Consider the following 18,120-nt stretch of genomic DNA (forward strand, 5'->3'; position numbering starts at 1 on the left):
TTATAATACAGCCTATAACAGGGGTAGGGAATATGTGGCCTTTCAGCTGTTGCTGGACTCTGACTTCTATCTAGAACAGCCACAGGTCAGGGCTTAGGGGTGTAATAGCTGAACAACATCTGGAGGGCTTCATATTCCCCATGGTAGGCTCACAATGCGGCTGATTAAGAGTCAAACAGAGAGAGAGAGATTCAGAAGGGGCAGAAAATGATCTTCTTAAAGATACACTTATCTCTGTCACTGGTATACTAATGAAGAGGAAGACTGTAACAGCTTAAGGCAGGCAAAGATCAGGCTAGGCCATCTGACTATATGTTAATGCCGATGTGCTACTCAGGGGATACAGAAGATCCCATCTCACAGTAAACCTATTACAATGAGCTGGTGTCAAGTGGGGAAGACTTTTGATGGTTCTTGGTTTTATTTCTTTTGCTTCAAGAGGAAAACTTGCCATTGTTTATGACCAATTGGCAGCACAGAAAAAGAAGCTCAAGTTAGAAAGGAAAGAAAATTTCCAGTATGCAGAAGTGCTCAAACTTGCTAGAAGGAATCCCTGGATCCTAACCATGAGCACAAATTGGCAGATTTACTTAAATGTATATGATGAGTGGGGATAGGGAGAGTGACATATGACAAATTTAAATAAACAAGCAAAACCAGCTAAGATCAGGAAATTTTCCAAAAAATGGCTTTAATATTAACTAGAATTGATTTGCATACTTTCTAGCGGCAGCGGCTAATCCATTCAACTAATGGCAAGCTGATTCAGAACGGGAAACATGAGAACATTGAAAATGGGGGTGTCCCCATTGATAACCAAGAAGAGGGCAATGAACATGTCAATCTGTCTCCATTTTCACCTCCAGGTAAATCTGAAAAGATGTATTATAGAATAAATGGCAGAGAAGGGTTTATTCCTACCATAGAGTGCTAACCAAAGTGTTAAGAGTTCCGTACTCAATCACAAGCACTGTAGACCCTGCTAACCTCTGACTTTATTTATATATAGTCAGCCCTCCACATTTGGGGGTTTGACTTTTGCAGATTTGATTATTCACAGTTTATTTGCTGTCATTGCTGCTGCTGCCCTTTGCCATTTTTAATAGGGACTGGTAGCCTTGCAAGATGGAGACTGCAAATAAAGTTTGTAAGTCCCTATTTAAAATGGTGTAGGGCAGCAGCAGCAGCAGAGACTGCCACAAATCCCACTAGCCAGCCTTGTGAAACCCCTGCTTCCTTGAACGCATCCATAGTGGGTTGAATCTGCAGATTATACTTTTTGTGTGTATTAAATATGGTTTTGAAGGACTTAGAGTTATTTGCGGGTTTTCCACTTTTGTAGAGGTCCTCCACCCCTAACCCCAGTGAATGTGGAGAGTTGACAGTATACATTTGTTCTTTCCCCTGTTCTTTCTTGATCAGTCTTGTTGTCTGGGTTAAGCAAAATGGGGAATAACACATTTGAGTAGCTTATCAGCTGAAGGCTCACAGCATCAGCATTCAATGATAGAGTCTAAATTCAAGCTGATGCCCAAGCCAAATACTTCATTTCTACCAGAGCCTGGAAAACATTACTGCTTTGAATTACAACTACACATAATCTCCCCATTAGTGTAGTCAGTGACTGGGGATTCTGGGAGTTGTAGTCAAAGTTAATTTCCATATGGTGGGACTTCACTACACATGGATTTGTGTGATTTGCTACAGAAGTAACCCTTGAATGTTAAGCTCAGTGAATCAGAATATATTCACATTAAGATAAATTCATATTCATTTTTGACTTCATATTTTCAGCAATGTTACTCCATGGTTAATACTATTTCAATGACAGAACTGTATATCTAGCAATAGTCTGAATATTTTAATTTCATATTACTGTGCTCTTGGGCTCAAGAAAACACCATAGGCTATGGTTAGTCCATTTGTATAGATTTGTATAACCTGTGCTGATACAGTCAATGATTTGTACTGACAGAGTTTTAATAATGATTGAATAGATCTGTGTTACTGTATTACTTGACTCTTTGACACAAACAAGGCAAAAAACCATTTCAAAGAACTTTAAGGCTCAAATTAATTGCTTGCATCATTTTAATATCAATTATGTTGATATTAAATGTTGACAGTTTTAATATCAGTTATCTCTTACAAGTTTATCACACGGGGAAAATCCCATGGAGAAACAGGGGTTTTCACATTACATCATTGTTAAAGTGGTAGTAACCTGAATGGAAAGTAGACAAAAGCTGCTCCTTTTTACTTTCAGAAAATCCCAAAGTAAAAAGGAGTGGCTTTTGTCTACTTTCTTTTCTGGTTAACTCCAGTTTAACAACAACGTGTGTGAAAATCAACCCCCTTTTGCAGGTTTTTTCTATCTTTTAAATCCTGTGTTTGCATGGGATTTCTCCCATGTGATAAACTCCTTAGTTCAGCTAGACTCCAAATTGTTACCTGTCTACAATGTTTCTCTGGAAAACTCATCACTTCTGGTCCCTCTCCAATATGTAATACTAGTTAATTCCACTGCAGATATATGACATCTCCCTCAATTGAGGGTTGGTTTAGGACCCACTAATTAAAAATTTAAAAAAGAAATGAGGCTTCCATAGCTGATCCAAGAGTTAGACCTTGATCTCCCAGAATCCTAGGTCAACAATCAAACCACTTACATCACACTGGCTGACAGGTACTACATGGTCCTCCCCCTTCCTAGAATATCTCTTGCATTTGGCCAGTGCAGCTGGGTGAGAATTTCACTGAGTTCACTACATCATGCAGGCTCTCAATTATTATCTGGTTCTGCTTAAATATAAATATGACTAAATAACAAATGTCCAAAGGAAAAAACACCTTCTTTCCCTTTTTTGTTATCTAGATGGAAAAATGGACAAAGTCAAATGGCTTATTACCTGGCCACTGATATTGCTCCTCTTTTTCACCGTCCCGAATTGCAGTAAACCACGTTGGGAGAATTTTTTTATGCTGACCTTTCTCTTATCCACTTTATGGATTGCTTTTTTTTCCTATTTTATGGTGTGGCTGGTAAGTGGATGCAAAAATAGTTGTTAATTTTTTTAACATGAAAAAAAAATTGATTTTGAAGTAACACTGAAAATAGGAAGAGCATGACAACAAGGTGTAACACCACAGCAACTGAAAGAGAAGATATTATTGGGCAAGTGGTTCTTTTCTTCATTCTCCAGTCTTAGCATACAAAAAATGTTGGCAAATCTAACCTACCTATAGTGCAACTGCTCCTTTTTTCCTCATTGCCTACAAAGTTTTGCCTGGTCCTCTGAATGAGCCAAAGTAAAGACTCGTGTAGCATTTACATGACAATAAGGAAAAGGTCAAGCATTCATGCATTTTTAAAATTCAAATGTACTTGTCACTGTCTAGTATCAAATTTTAAAAAAGGATTTCCTCAGATGTGCATTAGAATCTTGCTGTGGACAAGACTGATTGGGTTTTCTTAGCAAATTTCTTCAGAGAGGATTTGCCATTGCCATCCTCTGAGGCTGAGAGAGTGTGATTTGCCCAAGGTCACCCAGTGGGTTTCCATGGCCAAGCTGGGATTTGAACCCTGGTCTCCCAGTGTCCTAATCCAGTGCTCAAACCACTATGTCACACTGGCTCTCCAAGCGTAGAAAATGTTAAAAACTCCGCTTACTCTTCTCGTTCATATAAGAACACTGACTTATGCAGCACAAGTGCATTGTAACCATTGGAGCTTCACACATAGTCATTGGTTTTGTGATTCCTTTGCTGAAGTCAATTTGTGGAGGAAGCCAAGATTATATAGTGCATTTGTGAATAACTAATTAAAACATATGTGTGCTGCTTTCATGGAAAATATAAGTTCTCCAGGTTACTGTGTCCCTAGAGATATATTGGTAGGATGAATATATTGTTGTTTTTTAATTAAACACATATCTATTTAGTTCTGTTTTGAGCTAGAGGTTTTTTTTTAAGCACAAGTTCCCAGTCATCTATTCCCCAAGGTACGCTGCTCTAAGCAGAACTTGCCAATGTTACTTTTTTAGACTACAATCCAGAATTCCACAGCCACCATGGCCAATGACTGTAAGGTCTGTAAATTGTATTTTCTCAGGAATGCAACAAGAATAATACAGTTGAGCCATGCCTTGGTTCTGTTGGGTATTTACCCTAGAAAAGTTGTACAAGAAAGTAGTCCACTGATCATGCTGGCTGGGAGATTCTTGGAGTTGTGATCCAAAAATGTAATGGCGTCATTGTGGGGTAAGAGGGTGCAAACCACACCAGGTGACAACCTAATGGGGGTGACTCCACTGCTCCTCAAAAATGTGCCCTTTGGGCATAAACATGCTGTGGTATTCACCTGTGTCCCATTAAAATGCTAAAGAGATGGTATGAGAGGGGGAAGAAAAAGAAGAGGCCCTAGTTGTTGTTTTTTTAAAAAAATCAAATTTCAAAAAATTAATTTAACATTTTTTAAAAAAATTAAAAATTAAAAAAATATTTAACAACATTCATTTTACCAAATTTTCACAACATTTTCATTTTACCAAATTTTAATTTAAAAAAGTAATTTTAATTGTTCTAGTCGTTTGTGTCACAACGATTACCATTACGTTCAGTGATATATGGGAATTATGATTTATGAGTAACATTAGTAGAAAAAGCACTACTAAGGATTCTGAATGGTGTAGTATAGGAGGAAGTCAATGGGGGGTGCCATCACAAGTTACCACACCAACTCTAGTGACGTCACTGCAAAAAAGGTAACATTTGCAAGCCTCTTTGATCAGAGATGACAATGAGACAAAAGTGTGCATATCTACCTTCACCAATTTACTGCCCTCCAGGTGTTTGGGACTACAGCTCATATCACACCAGCTACAGACAGATGATTGGCCTTGCTGTCTGAGACAGATGAGAGCTGTAGTGTGAACCATTTGGATGATGCTGAGTTGGGGAAGACTGTTATCCAAATGTGATTCTACGGTGTCATTTTCATCTCCTTTAATCCTTGTTTAGTACTTCTTACCTTGCCTTTCCTCCAAAGAAAAGGTAATGGACACAGTGGTGGTGATGATGATGATAATTAGTTAGTTAGTTAAATCCTGCTTTCCACCCAAAATTGGGACTCAAAGCTGTTCACAGTTTAAAATTAAAAACATACAAAAGGAAAACATTAAAGAAGAATTTGCAGTATTAAGACAGCTCACAGTCACTAAAACAATAAATTCAATGTAAAGGATAACCATACTCTTAAAACCAGTTCATTTAAAACAATACAATACCCTCTAGCCTGTTCTTTTAAAACTTTCTGCTTTGCAAACCTGTCAGAATTTTTTTTTAAAAAAAGTTTTAGCTTGCCAAGAGAAAGACAAAGTGTGTGTGTGCAATTCTGGCCTCCTTGGGAAAGGAGTTCCAGAATCTATGAGGAGCCACCAAGAAGACCCTTTCTTGAGTCCCTACCAATAGTACTTGTGATGGTGGTCGGACTGAGAGAAGGGCCTCTCCTGGTGATCTTAGAGCCCAAGGTGGCCTGCAATAAACATGGTTCTCATCTATTAATTTTATCCTCACAACTGTGTATTGTGGATTAGACTTAGAAATGGGGACAAGCCCAAGATCACCCATGAAGGTTTAGGTCTCCATGAGTGGTTTGAACATGGGTTTCACCAGCCATAAGTAGTTAAGAGTATTAAACTACCACAATCTCCTGGCTTCCTTTGGGCTTTCTGTTCTTTCGGCTCATCAGAAAAGAGGACTGCCAGTTAAGAAACAATCCAGCTGCAGTGCAGAGGAACCATCTCAGGAAAAGTAGAGGTGCAGAGCAGACTCTGGAAGCATTGCCTTCTTTGGATTACAACTCCCAGAGTCCCCCATCCGGCATGCCTTTGCTGCCTGAGGAATTCTGAGAGCTGTAGTCTCCAAAATATCTTTTTTTCTAAATTCCGAGAGAGACTACCATTTTACAGTTTCTGACACTTCACATGGGCCCAAAGCACTGGGGATGTGTTCTTTGGAATTTCTGATAAACAACAAGGATACACACAGAAGCTTTGCACTACACTGCTCTGCTCTCACGGATAATCCCAGTCATCTGTAGAAATTTTTGTTTTGCTCTAGATGGTTAGTACAATTTTGTTTCATTACTGAAATTCTTGTGTTTATATATTAGATTGATGTCAACATCCCCATGCTCAAGAAACTAAAGTAATCTATGAGTCGTGATTGCTATTGTGAATGCAAGACCACAAAGAGACTGCTCTATTGTTTTCAACAACTATGTTTTCCTTTGTTGCATAGGTTACAGTGATTGGTTACACTCTAGGGATCCCTGATGTTATCATGGGCATTACTTTCCTAGCTGCAGGAACCAGTGTACCAGACTGCATGGCCAGTTTAATAGTAGCAAGACAAGGTAACGTCAGCAGTGGTTTCAGAGAAATAATTGTGATTGTGCTCTACATAAATTACATTTTGGCAGATACAGATAAGGTTCATATCATTTAAGGATAGCAATGGTAGTGAGATTTCGTAGGTTTTAATACAAATGACACTAATTTGTCTTTCATGCTGTATTACATGAACTAGAGCATGAAATTTCCCTTCAGTTTTTCAGTTTTCCATGAAAATTTCCCTTCAGTTATGCAGTTCAGTTTTCCATGAAAAATGCATAGAAAAACGCACGTGTTAAAGAAAATTACATACAAAAATATGTATACTAGGGAGAAGAGCAAACATAAAGGCATATTTCAAGGAAAGGCATTTGAAAAAATGTGTTTCTTTGGAGAAATGTGTACAAAAGTTGTGCCAACTTTAAAAAAAAACCCAAGCCAGTATCAAAATTGATCAAAACGAATCTATTTGGACTAAACAAAATTGTAAAATGTAATCCAAATAGATTCATCCAGCAGCTCCCAAACTCTGACCTTTCAGGTGTTTTGTAGTTCAGCTCCCAGAATTCCTGACTGTAGGCCAAGCTGGCTGGGGCTTCTGGGTGTGGAAGTCCAAAATACCTAGAGGCCAAAGTTTGGGAACCACTAGATTAATCCATCCTGATTTAAGGAACAATCTATGTCCTGAAACAGAGGTACAACATTTAATCATTTGAAATTGTTGGCTTTGAAGCACACTAAGGGCCTCAACAGACCAGCATAAAAAGCTGGCCTTGGAGTGGAGTGGGATGTCTAGCATCCGCATGCCACCCACCCAGATTCCTTCCCCACACCTGACCAGACGGCAGGCGCCATCATACTGCATCTTCAGCGCAGCGCTTACATGTGCTGCACCAAATAAGCAGCAAAAAGCTATCACTGCCATGGCTAGGGCACCCTTTCCACGTTGCAAAAAGGAGCCGCTTTTTATGGCTCCTTTTTGCACTACAAAAATGCCAGATCAAGGCCGTGGCATGTAGTTGCCATGGTCCCAATCCAACAACAAAAGAGACGGCTGCAGGCCGCTCCTTAGGGGCAGTCTGTTCAGCCTCTAAGATTGGTTGAAAAGCTACACTAGGTTTCCATTGAAAGGAATGAGAACATTTAGTCATTATGCAAGTCCTGTTTATGTTATTAGGTGCTGAGTGCAGGAAATTTGATTAAAAAGGGCCTTGGTGATTTTGTCATTTATAGATGTACAGATAAATATATGTACAGATAAAAAGATATATAGTTAAATATAAATTTAGTTATATGGGAATTAAATTGATGTAGACATCTGGAAGAGCAGTTCAGCAATGGAGCTAATTGCCTAGAGATTTTGTGGGGTCTCCTTCTCTGGACGTCTTCAAAAAGAAGGTGGACAGCTACTTGTATGGGATGCTCTAGCTAGAGGTCCTGCATAGAGCAGGGGGCTGGACGTGCTCATTCATGAGGCCCCTTCCAACTTCATGGTTCTATGACTCTATATGCTTATAAGTATGTGTGTGTTATGTGCCTTCCAGTTGTTTCCGACTTATGGTGACCCTAAGGCAAACAAACCTATCATGGGGTTTTCTTGGCAAGATTTCTACAGAGGAGGTTTTCAATTGCCTTTCCCTGAGGCTGAGAGCATGTGACTTGCCCAAGGTCACCCAGTGGATTTCATGATACCTGCATTGAAAACTATTGATTGTGAATGTATATGTGTTTTTTATACAAGAGTTTAACAAAAACTGTAGATGAAAAGCACTGTCTTAACAGAAGCATTCCCTTTTCTCTCATGTAAGAGGGATTACCTCTTCTAAACTGAACTAGAAATAATCTAGTTTGAGACCACTTTTACTACCCTGGCTCAGTGCTAGGGAATTCTGGGAACTGTAGTTTGTTGTGGCACCAGAACTCTGACACAAAACTACAACTCCCAGGATTCCCTAGCATTGTCCCAGGGCAGTTAAAGTGGTCTCAAACTGGATTATTTCTACAGTGTGTTTTGGACCTAAGATTTTTTTAACTGAGTTTTGGTCTTAGTCTAAAATTATGGCACCAGGATGCAAAGAGGTGCTTTAAACATTCCCCAGTGGGATTTTAGCCTTTCAGTAGTGTGAACACCATGTCCTACTAAAACTGATTCACCAGTGGGGAGGTTGATACGCTACAAAGAAAACCGGGGTCAAACTGCCAGTCTACAGTTCCAAGGCCATGAGGCTGAAGGCCACTTAGGCTGCAGTACTCCTTTGCACTTTTATTTGGGGGTAAGCCCCACTGCCTCAGAGGGACTTTGGAGTAGATAAGTAGATTAGTCTGTTAAACTTATTGTTTCTACACATGATCTTCCCTTTCAGAGGGCATTAGCTTATCGTCTTTGATGTTCCCAGATGTAAAAACTAATTTTAATTGTGAAATTCTTATTTTTCAGGCCTAGGTGACATGGCAGTATCGAATACAATTGGCAGCAATGTGTTTGACATTCTGGTAGGCCTTGGAGTACCATGGGGTTTGCAGACTATGGTTGTTAATTATGGCTCAAATGTACGTATATTAATTTACAAATTTCTTTTCAAGCCTCTTATTACCAGAGCAAATACACTTGATTAAAAAAGTACTTTCAGACCCCATTTAGCAGAAATCACTAGGTATACAAAGGTCATGTTTAGCACAATCTTCTGAAAATTCAGTGGGTTGGATCCAGGCTTAGAGGCTTATCGCATTGGTTATTAAATTGATTTACTTCTATCCAATTTAAAGCTGAATTCAGGCAGCATCCTGCTCTTATCAGACATTTTTTGCTGATGAATCTGCTGCCCAAATACAGCCCGGGTCTATCCCCGTTTCCACAGCCGCTTCACCAGCCATTTTCTTAAGTTAGAAAATAGCCAGATCCGGAAAGAGCTGGGATGAGCTCTGAAAGTGGGGATGGACCCAGACTGTATTTGGGCTGCAGATTCAGTGCCAAAAATGTCTGATAGGATCAGGATGCCACCCAAATTCATCTTTAAACCAGATAGAGGTAGATCAGTTTAATAACCAATGCAATAAGCCTCTTACTACACTAAAAGTGGTTCCACTGAAATCAGTGTGAGGTAGGTTAGTCGTGACTAACAAGTCCCATTGATTTCAGTGTATAATTTCATAGTATGACTAAATCTGAGTCCAGTCCAGTGTAGATAAATTCTGTAAAACAGTTTCTCCATTTGAAAACTTTCTTGGTTAAACACTCTGAGGCCAGCAGTGACCACATCATTCTTGTCAGGAATGTATGACCCTCCTACAGATTATTGACTTGGTATCACTTCCTACAGAGGACTAACTCTGTTGGAAGTGGTGCTTCTGGTACAGATTCAAAGTGGGAAGATGCCTCATAAGATTCTGCAATAACATGACTTTACAGTTTGTTGGTTTCATAGAAGGATGCACTAATGTCCACAAAGTCAACATTGCTCTGTTCCTGCTCTGTATCTAAACAGAATGAGTTGCTCCTGGTGCTGCTTTAGTGTGTCAGTTGAACCAACCCCATTGCATTCTGCTGATTTTAAAACTATAGTATTATCTTGTTCTCTACAGTTAAAGGCACACCAAATACCTTCCACCCCTTGCACTCTTGGAGGTGCTAAATTAGCCTCTCATATTAGGCTAATATTTTGCTGTGGTTGCAAGATTTGATTACGGATTCCTTATGTGCTTTAATATGTCTGCAAGGGTCTGTAAAAAAATTCAGGCTGACAAAAAATTAGAGTTCCTCATTGACTTTGTTTATTAGGGCCTACATCTTGTGATTATTATTTTTTTATATAGAAGTTAACAGTTAGCTAGGTCTTACATCTTTAAGTTGTGAAAAACATTTTAAAGTTGTATTTCTTCTCATTTTCAACAGGTTAAGATAAACAGCAAAGGACTTGTCTATTCTGTTGTACTTCTCCTAGGATCTGTAGCTCTTACTGTAAGTGTCCTCCTATTGTATTAGTCACTTTCTGCATACATCCATTTAATACAACATCTTATTATATAAAGTGGACAAAATGTGCCCTAGCAGCTGAATGCGACCTGCCAGATCCTTTCCAACTACACAACTCTGAAAGAGAAAGCTCTAACAATGACAGATTGTGCCAACAGAAGCCTCTGGAGGGCACAATTTTCCCTTTAAATTGTCTCCTCCCCCTCTGGTTGTTGTTATTGTTGTTGTTTTAAATTGGAAGGGCAAAAAAAGCCATTTTAGAAATTAGAAGTGGCCTCCTGGTTTCTATATTCTGCCCTCCCCCACAAAAGTATGAAGAGCAAATTATATTTACAGCCCAAAAGCAAGCCCCACCACTGGTTTCTGGGAACAAGACTTGCTATTTGGGGGGATTAATTTTCTACCAGAGGTCAATTGATTTGGAGGGGTTGCATTCCATAAAGATCCAAGGAAGGGCAGAAATGGTCCTTGTGAAATTACTCACCCCATGTCTCCAGAAATTTGTGCAGTTTCTATATTTTTAGATGCCAGCTCTTCATTGCAATTCAGAAAACATCCCCAAAGATTTGTTTCCTTAACATTTTATATAACACTAACATTCTCTGTCAGCAACCCTTGACTACAATAGAGAACAAAGGAGGGCCATTCATTAAAAGCATTTTTAAAAATCCCCTTCAACAACAACAGTCTGGACAGTATCTTTTAGAATGATTGCCCAGTTTAACAAATCCTCCATTGATTGATTGCATGAGCAATAGGACAGGTGGAGCACCTCTTTCTCTCTGTTACTCTCTACAAATCTTCATTCAGAGGCGCCTGGCTGCTGGGAGATGGTTAATGTTCCACCTAAAGCAGAACAAACAGAAGCCAGTTTCTTTGTGTGATGACATGTTTTAAAAATGCTTTATTTTTTTTTTAATGCTGCTCTTCTTAAGTTTGTAACATTGATTTCATTCAGTTCTTTATTAACTCACATATTGTGTTCTTGTAGGTCGGTGGCATCCACATAAATAAATGGAAACTAGACAGGAAGCTGGGCATTTATGTGCTCGGCCTTTATGCCATCTTCTTGTGTTTCTCAATACTGATAGAGTTTAATGTCTTCACTTTTGTCAACTTCCCAATGTGCCGAGAAGATGACTGAAATAAACCAGTGACAGGTGTCATCTGGATCCATTGTGCTAAAAATGACAGGAGATATTTTACATTGCTACCTGCTTCTTCTCCAAAATCTCAGTGTCTTTCCTGCTTCATCACTTTACAAGCACTTTTCCTGTACTTGGAAGGAAAACACCTGTCTCTTTGAACAACATGCAAGCTCAAGGCAACCAAAGCATTTTCTTCTTCTTCTTCTTCCTCTTTGGATCTTATTGTTCCATCATGCAGCTCTGTGGATCTCATGCAGAAATTGCAAAAGTCCAGTGGTATCCTGTTGTGGTATTCAGTCTCTTTTAGGCCAGTGATTCTTATCATGAATTTTAATATGAAGTCTGGGGAAAACAACAACTTCCTTTTGATGGCCTATGGTTTTCCAAATAAGAGGAAAAGAGAGCGGGTCAAGACTTTATTGTGGCTCATTTTGAGCATCTCAGCCATGGAATTTAATGCACTTATTATGAAATGCACTACTAAGGATCCTTCCTCTCCCCTTCAAGTGCTCTGTTTAAAGAGAACTTTCACTGATGCTGAGGAGTCTTTGGTGGTGTTTAGTAGAACACTGTTACCCCATTTATATTATTTAAAAAGAAAGACTTGAAAGAAACGGACAAAAAACAACAACAACCAACCCAGTCCCACTTAAAAAAAGAGGAGGGAATACAACACTACTGATGCTATAATTCTTTTTTTTTTTAATCATGGAACCAATTATGTTGTAATCTGGAGATCCATACTTGAAAACAGCAACACAATGTTCTAAAGTTGGTGAGGAACAATTGCAAATATCATGAATGACTATGTATATGGAATATTATACTTTAAGTTCATAAAGTTGTGCCAGCACCACTAAGCATACCCACCAATTTTAGAGGAAAATAGAAAACCAAATCCTGGGTGCTCAGTAAATGATTGTGCAGGTAAATCATTTGAAGAATGTGATTCTAATCCAAATGCCTTCCAGATCATCATAGATGCACTTTGGATTTGAAGATGTTTTATATGTTCCTATATATGTGTGTGTGAGTGTGTGTTTACATGCATGTGTACATGCATGCATACACACTACAAAATATAACTGCACAATCCCCAGTTAATGATTTTTCCATGGACTAAATCTCTTGTTTTAGCATTGGTTTTAACAAACGGTTTGAAAAAGTGGGTGACAGGAACATATTAAAAGACCTGGAATCTCCACATTGATTGAACTAATTATGGAATGCTGCACAGTATGCACCTTTATTCCTTCCCACTGTGTTTCAATTTATGTCTGGTTAAGGTCTTAATCTGCCTCATTGGCACTGCAGAGCTTGGGAAATTTCCATTTTGGATTATAATTCTCAGAATTCCCCTGCTGGTTCAAGTTGTCTGAAAAATTAATTTTTTCCAGGTTTTGCAGGATTGAAGAGATCACTATCACCATTATAAGATTCTTGATGCATGTTCTCAGCTGGAGCTTGGATGTTTTTTGGACACCTACTCCCAGAATTCACTAGCCTAGGGAATTCTGGGACCTTTAGTCCAAAAAGTAATTGTGAGCTTTGTTCTCAGGTTGGATTACAAATGTCCAATAAACCTGTTGAGAACTGTTGCAAAAGTTTATATCAGCTGTTGAAAAAACAACAGCACAGGACTCCTTTAACTTAAAACAGAATCAGGGATAGGGGGTTAAACAAGGGTTCACACGTGTACATATTTAGCAATTTGCTGTGTTCCCTTTGTTGGCACTTTACGGGATCCTGCACCATAATGCAGAATAGCTTAATCTACATGAAAGAGGTTATTTTGTTTTGGATTTGGTTTTTTGTTTGTTTGTTTTTTCTTGTCAAAGCATAACTGAATTGGCAGCTGAACTGGATTCTTAGCCCCCTAGGGCCATCGTCTAGTTTCTATTTTGCCAGTATATATCATAAATGAAATATATCTACATCATTGCGGATGTAATTGGGAAGAGAACTGGACCCATAAAACATAAACTGTAGTTAATTTTGGACCTTTCCACTGATTGAGGAGAGGAAATGTTAATGCCTCTCACCCCACATCCCATATTTGCTGTTCTTATGTACCATCTGAAGCAAAATCTTGTGCATCTCCAGCACATTGCAGTGCAGAAGCTCCATTTGTCTCTAGAAGCTCCTGTGGTTCCTCTGTGAGAAAAATGCAAAAGCTCCCATTTTAGAATTTTCAGAAGCAGCACAAAAACATGAAGTGCAGGTTCCCTATACTGCATGATAATGTTAGAAGTGGTTCTTAGTCACCTGCTGAAATGGTGATCCCATCCAGATTTGCCAAAACCACCAGCACATTTAAATTCTGTTCCTTAATCCCAAAATAATGTTTTGTAAATTTACTGATGAGCATAAAAGTTATCACCGAAGCACAACTGATCTTTATACATAGCTCTTTTTTTCATTTTTAACATAGACTGCTAAATAAAATATATTGGATGCCTGAAAGATTTTATGAATGAAAAATACATTAAATATTTATTTTTGCATTCAAAGCTTTTTGACAGAATTCCTGCAATGATTGCACTGTAAAGAGAACACTGTACCACAGTAGAAAGCAAAACCTTTTTACAAAGGACATGAACACTGCTGCAGGTATCAACCAGCAGATTAGCAACATTTCTGTTCACATTTCCATAAAGGATTTGATCCCACCGACTCAGGCTAATGTGGAACAGAGTATTTCTTCCTCTGGCCAATTGTACTTCATAAAGTCCAGTGTATAGTGTCCACATACATGCCAGTTGACAGTACCCTAGAAAGACATAAACTAGAAAAAGAGCCTACCCTCCAAATATATCGCTCTTTGGTAAAATGGAGGCTGAACAGTAGGCTTCAGAGAGAGCTCTTCTGTTGACAGGAAGTGTTAGGAGTTCAAGATTAAAATGAAAATATATATTTTCCTTCTTCATTTCCCATGGCTGGATTAAAATTGGATGCCTCAATTTACCAAATTATGTTACAAGACTGATACATGTATGCCTGTTTCATTCCCAAGTGGTTGCAACAACAGGTGTAAATGACTTGCCGGGTAGAACTGTCATATATCCTCCCCTATGATCAAAGTGAGATTTCCCAAAGAAATGGCATCACACAGAGCTGTTTCACACATTACATGGTACTCTTGGTACTCTGAGTGCTTATGACAGCTTGGCAAATTTAATTTTTTGTGCTCTAAAAACTAACTTTTCCAAACTGTGGTGTTGACTGTATGAGAAAATACATTTGCAAACACATACTTTTTTAGTATGGGAGTTAGGGATAATGTAAAAAAAAATGTAATGTGTGAAATTGTTCAGCATTCAATTGCAAGCAATATAGTGCTGAATGATCAAATGAGGTGTGTGTCTTTGAACCAATCCAATGGCATTCACACATCCATACAAACAGGTGTTGAGAGACCAAAAGACACTGGGGGAGGCATTCATGCAAACATCCATTAGTTGGTCTTCTAGATTCATTCAAATGACACAGAACAGATGATCTCTTTCAAAGCAGAAAATTAGACACAATTTCTTACACAGGGAAATGAAATGTAAATAAGACCTTTTTTTAAAAAAAATGGATTCCTTTACTATTAATTGGGATGAGGCATCTAGGGCTCATTTGCAATAGCTTTGTGGAAAAGGAGAAACCTCTTTTTAATCTTGTTCTGTTCTTTGCAACAAATATCAGTATTGATTAAGCTGGCAACTGAATCCCACAAAATGGCTTTAGTGCCATAGTTTGTCAGAAAAACAGCCTTTATTCTGTAGTTGGGACACAGGGACACAGGAGAGAAAGAATTTTCTCTGTCCCACATACTTGGGGAAACACAAAATCAAAAAAGTATCTCTCTGCCCTTTGGAGCCAATACATTGGCTGGGAGGTGGCTAGTTGGCCCTCTTCACCCCAATATACTGGCCCAATCCCACCGTGACAAACAGAAAGTGGAATGCATCACCAAAACAATGCAGAGTGTTGGTTGCTACTACTGCTGTGGTGATAACACGTTCTTAGAGTTAAGGAACAAATTGCCCCCCACCCCAGTGCAGATCCTAGAGCTTGTTTGCTTTTGCTACTGCTGCAGTGTAGCAAAGTTTGGCAAAGTTACTTCGGACTACACATCATATAATCTACTAGTCACACATGGCTAGTAGCCATATTAGTAAGAAGATTCTAAGAGCGGAAGTCTTAAGTAACCTTTCTGCCCTCCTGCAGTGCAAAAGCTTATCAGGTGGAACACTTTCGGATGGGTTTGCCTATCATAAGACAAATTATGCCAACAAGATCAGGAGGAGAGGATGCTTCTTTGTTTGGTAGGTGTCACAGTCTTGCAGTGTACAGAGCAGAAGGGATCCTCATTTGTGGAAATGCCTTGACCTAGGTAAGAATGAGCTGTAAGGATACATGATGCAGCAAGAGGCACCGTGTCCTCCTATGGGCTTTTTGCTATCCCAGAGAAGGAAAGGTGTTTGCATTAGAATTTCCTTCTTCCCCATGTCTTTGTCCCAGGGTTAAATAACATTTTCCTCAGCATTCTGGTTGCAAAGTAAAATGAACATTGCCTGCATTTTGGAGAAGTTTGAGGGTGGATTCCAAAAACAGGAGCCTCAAATCCTGATGTGCTTCTAGGTTGTTGAGGTATTTTACCTGCTATTTTTTATTTTGAGATACCATTGCAGTCAGCCTGAAAAAATGTCAATTTATATTGTTAGAGAAAGCCTTGTAAGCCATGTGGTCTAACCACCTGTTTGATGCAGGAAACCCAAAATATCCAGTTGACTCCTTCCCTCAGAAGAAAGAGCCCTCAACACATATGCACACAGGAATATATGATTTGCCAAAGAAGGTGTACACTTCATATGAAGACAATGATGAGAAATCACATACAGTCATTTATGCTGAAGTTTCCCGTTGTATAGTTTGATCTGCATGTCAAAGTCTATTGCATCCAAGCCATAAGAAGAAGAAAAATCTTAGGGAAAAGTAACCTTGTCATTGAGTTAATTCTTATGCTTATAGAAGACCCACAGAAATTTATATTTTTGCAGTATTTTGCCAAGAACCTCTAGGTTGGTCTCAGACTTGTGCCTTGTGTTCACTCCTGACACTAATTCATTCATTTGAGTTGAAAGAAAATACAATGAGGTTTTATTACCATGAAAATACAATATCAGGGTTTTATGTCCACTTCTCCTTACTAATTCCTAAAAACTTGTTTTGCATTCAAATAAAAGATGAATAAGCAATTATATTATTATGGAAAACTAAAGTCCTGAGTTCCATTGACTGTATAAGTAGGTATGCTGTATTGGTCCTGAAATGAAATGAGAGAGAAAATGTTACCTTTATACTAGATTGAAATATATTTATTTGTGGATAAATATGTCTAAAATGGCTTAAGTTTGACCGAAACTACTATGAGCCACTGTATTAATGAATGATTATCCTAGACCACAGGTGGGAATAGATGCTGTTAGACTGCTTATCCCAGTTTAGGATTAACTATCATAATGAGCAGTGTGGAATTCTGGGAGTTGCAATTCTACAGCACCTGGAATGCTATATGATTTCTACCTCTGTGCTAGATATTGGCCTGGATCCTATTGGTAATCCCCACTAAATTAGGCCCATTGATTCAGTGGAAGTTGCATCAAGGTAGACCTGATTACCAAGGTTTATATTAAGGTAAACCTGAATTACTGGGATTTACATTTATTCAGTGGGATTTACATAGTCATTCAACAACTGAATGAATGGATCTACTCTAGTTGACACTCTCTTAAGGTATTCAGACCTGTATCTCCCCCATACTGAAGTAATCAGGTTTACCTTGATTTCACCCTGTTGTGAAATCCTATAGAGATCAGTTCTTCATCAAAATGTTTCAAACACATGAGCCAGTATGTATGTATGTAATAAAAGTCATGTATGTGTATGTATGTATTAAAAAGATCTTTAAGCCACTCTTCATCAGTGTAACTGTGTGGACAGTATCACAACCCAGGATCACAACCCAGTAAAATACATTCAAAGACACATCAATAAAATACAATAAAAATAATTACATTTAAACTAATCATCATATAACAGTACAATACAATACAATTATACAATGGTCAGAAAGTGAAACAATATTCCTTACAGGAGGTCAGGTGGGTAAGCTCACCGGAAGAGATCCTTCTTAAGTGGCCTCTTAAATGCTTCCAAGGAGGCAATAAGACGGATCTCTTCTGGAAGACTATTCCATAATTTCGGAGCAGCCATAGTGAAGGCTCTTTATGTTTCATATACACCTTGCATACATAGCCTGGTAATTTGATACACAATATTTTTTAATGATTTTGTTCATGAAACAAAGTTTGTGTACACTGAGCCATCAGAAAGGAAAGGTGTCACTATCTCAGATACCCAATTTTGTACTTAGGAATATTTTGGATTTTGAAATTCTGTCATAAAGGATTCTCAACCTGTAGGTTAAAAATTCAGAACTTGGAATAATTATTTCTTTGGGCCATAATGCTTAGAATTTCCTGGCAAGAGAGGCAGAAGATTTTCTCTTGATTATATTGAAGCGCAGACAGGTTACTAGAAAGAGGATCCCAAAATG

General features: G+C 38.5%; 1 protein-coding gene across 2 annotated transcripts in view; it reads left to right on the plus strand.

The window, feature by feature from the left end:
* SLC24A4 (solute carrier family 24 member 4) overlaps nt 1-17,501 on the plus strand; it is a 165,121-nt gene extending 147,620 nt beyond the window's left edge. For both annotated transcript variants that reach the window (XM_089522417.1, XM_089522418.1), the window contains exons 12-17: nt 728-866; nt 2,876-3,042; nt 6,301-6,415; nt 8,830-8,942; nt 10,285-10,350; nt 11,357-17,501. In XM_089522417.1, the coding sequence (XP_089378543.1) occupies nt 728-866; nt 2,876-3,042; nt 6,301-6,415; nt 8,830-8,942; nt 10,285-10,350; nt 11,357-11,509 (753 nt within the window). In that variant the 3' untranslated portion in view covers nt 11,510-17,501. The remainder of the gene's footprint in view (nt 1-727; nt 867-2,875; nt 3,043-6,300; nt 6,416-8,829; nt 8,943-10,284; nt 10,351-11,356) is intronic.
* Nucleotides 17,502-18,120: the final 619 nt, after the last annotated feature.

Source organism: Sceloporus occidentalis, unplaced genomic scaffold, assembly GCF_023333645.1.
Source record: "Sceloporus occidentalis isolate IW3139 unplaced genomic scaffold, rSceOcc1.0.p SCAF_4, whole genome shotgun sequence".
In the NCBI taxonomy this organism is placed as follows: domain Eukaryota; kingdom Metazoa; phylum Chordata; class Lepidosauria; order Squamata; family Phrynosomatidae; genus Sceloporus; species Sceloporus occidentalis.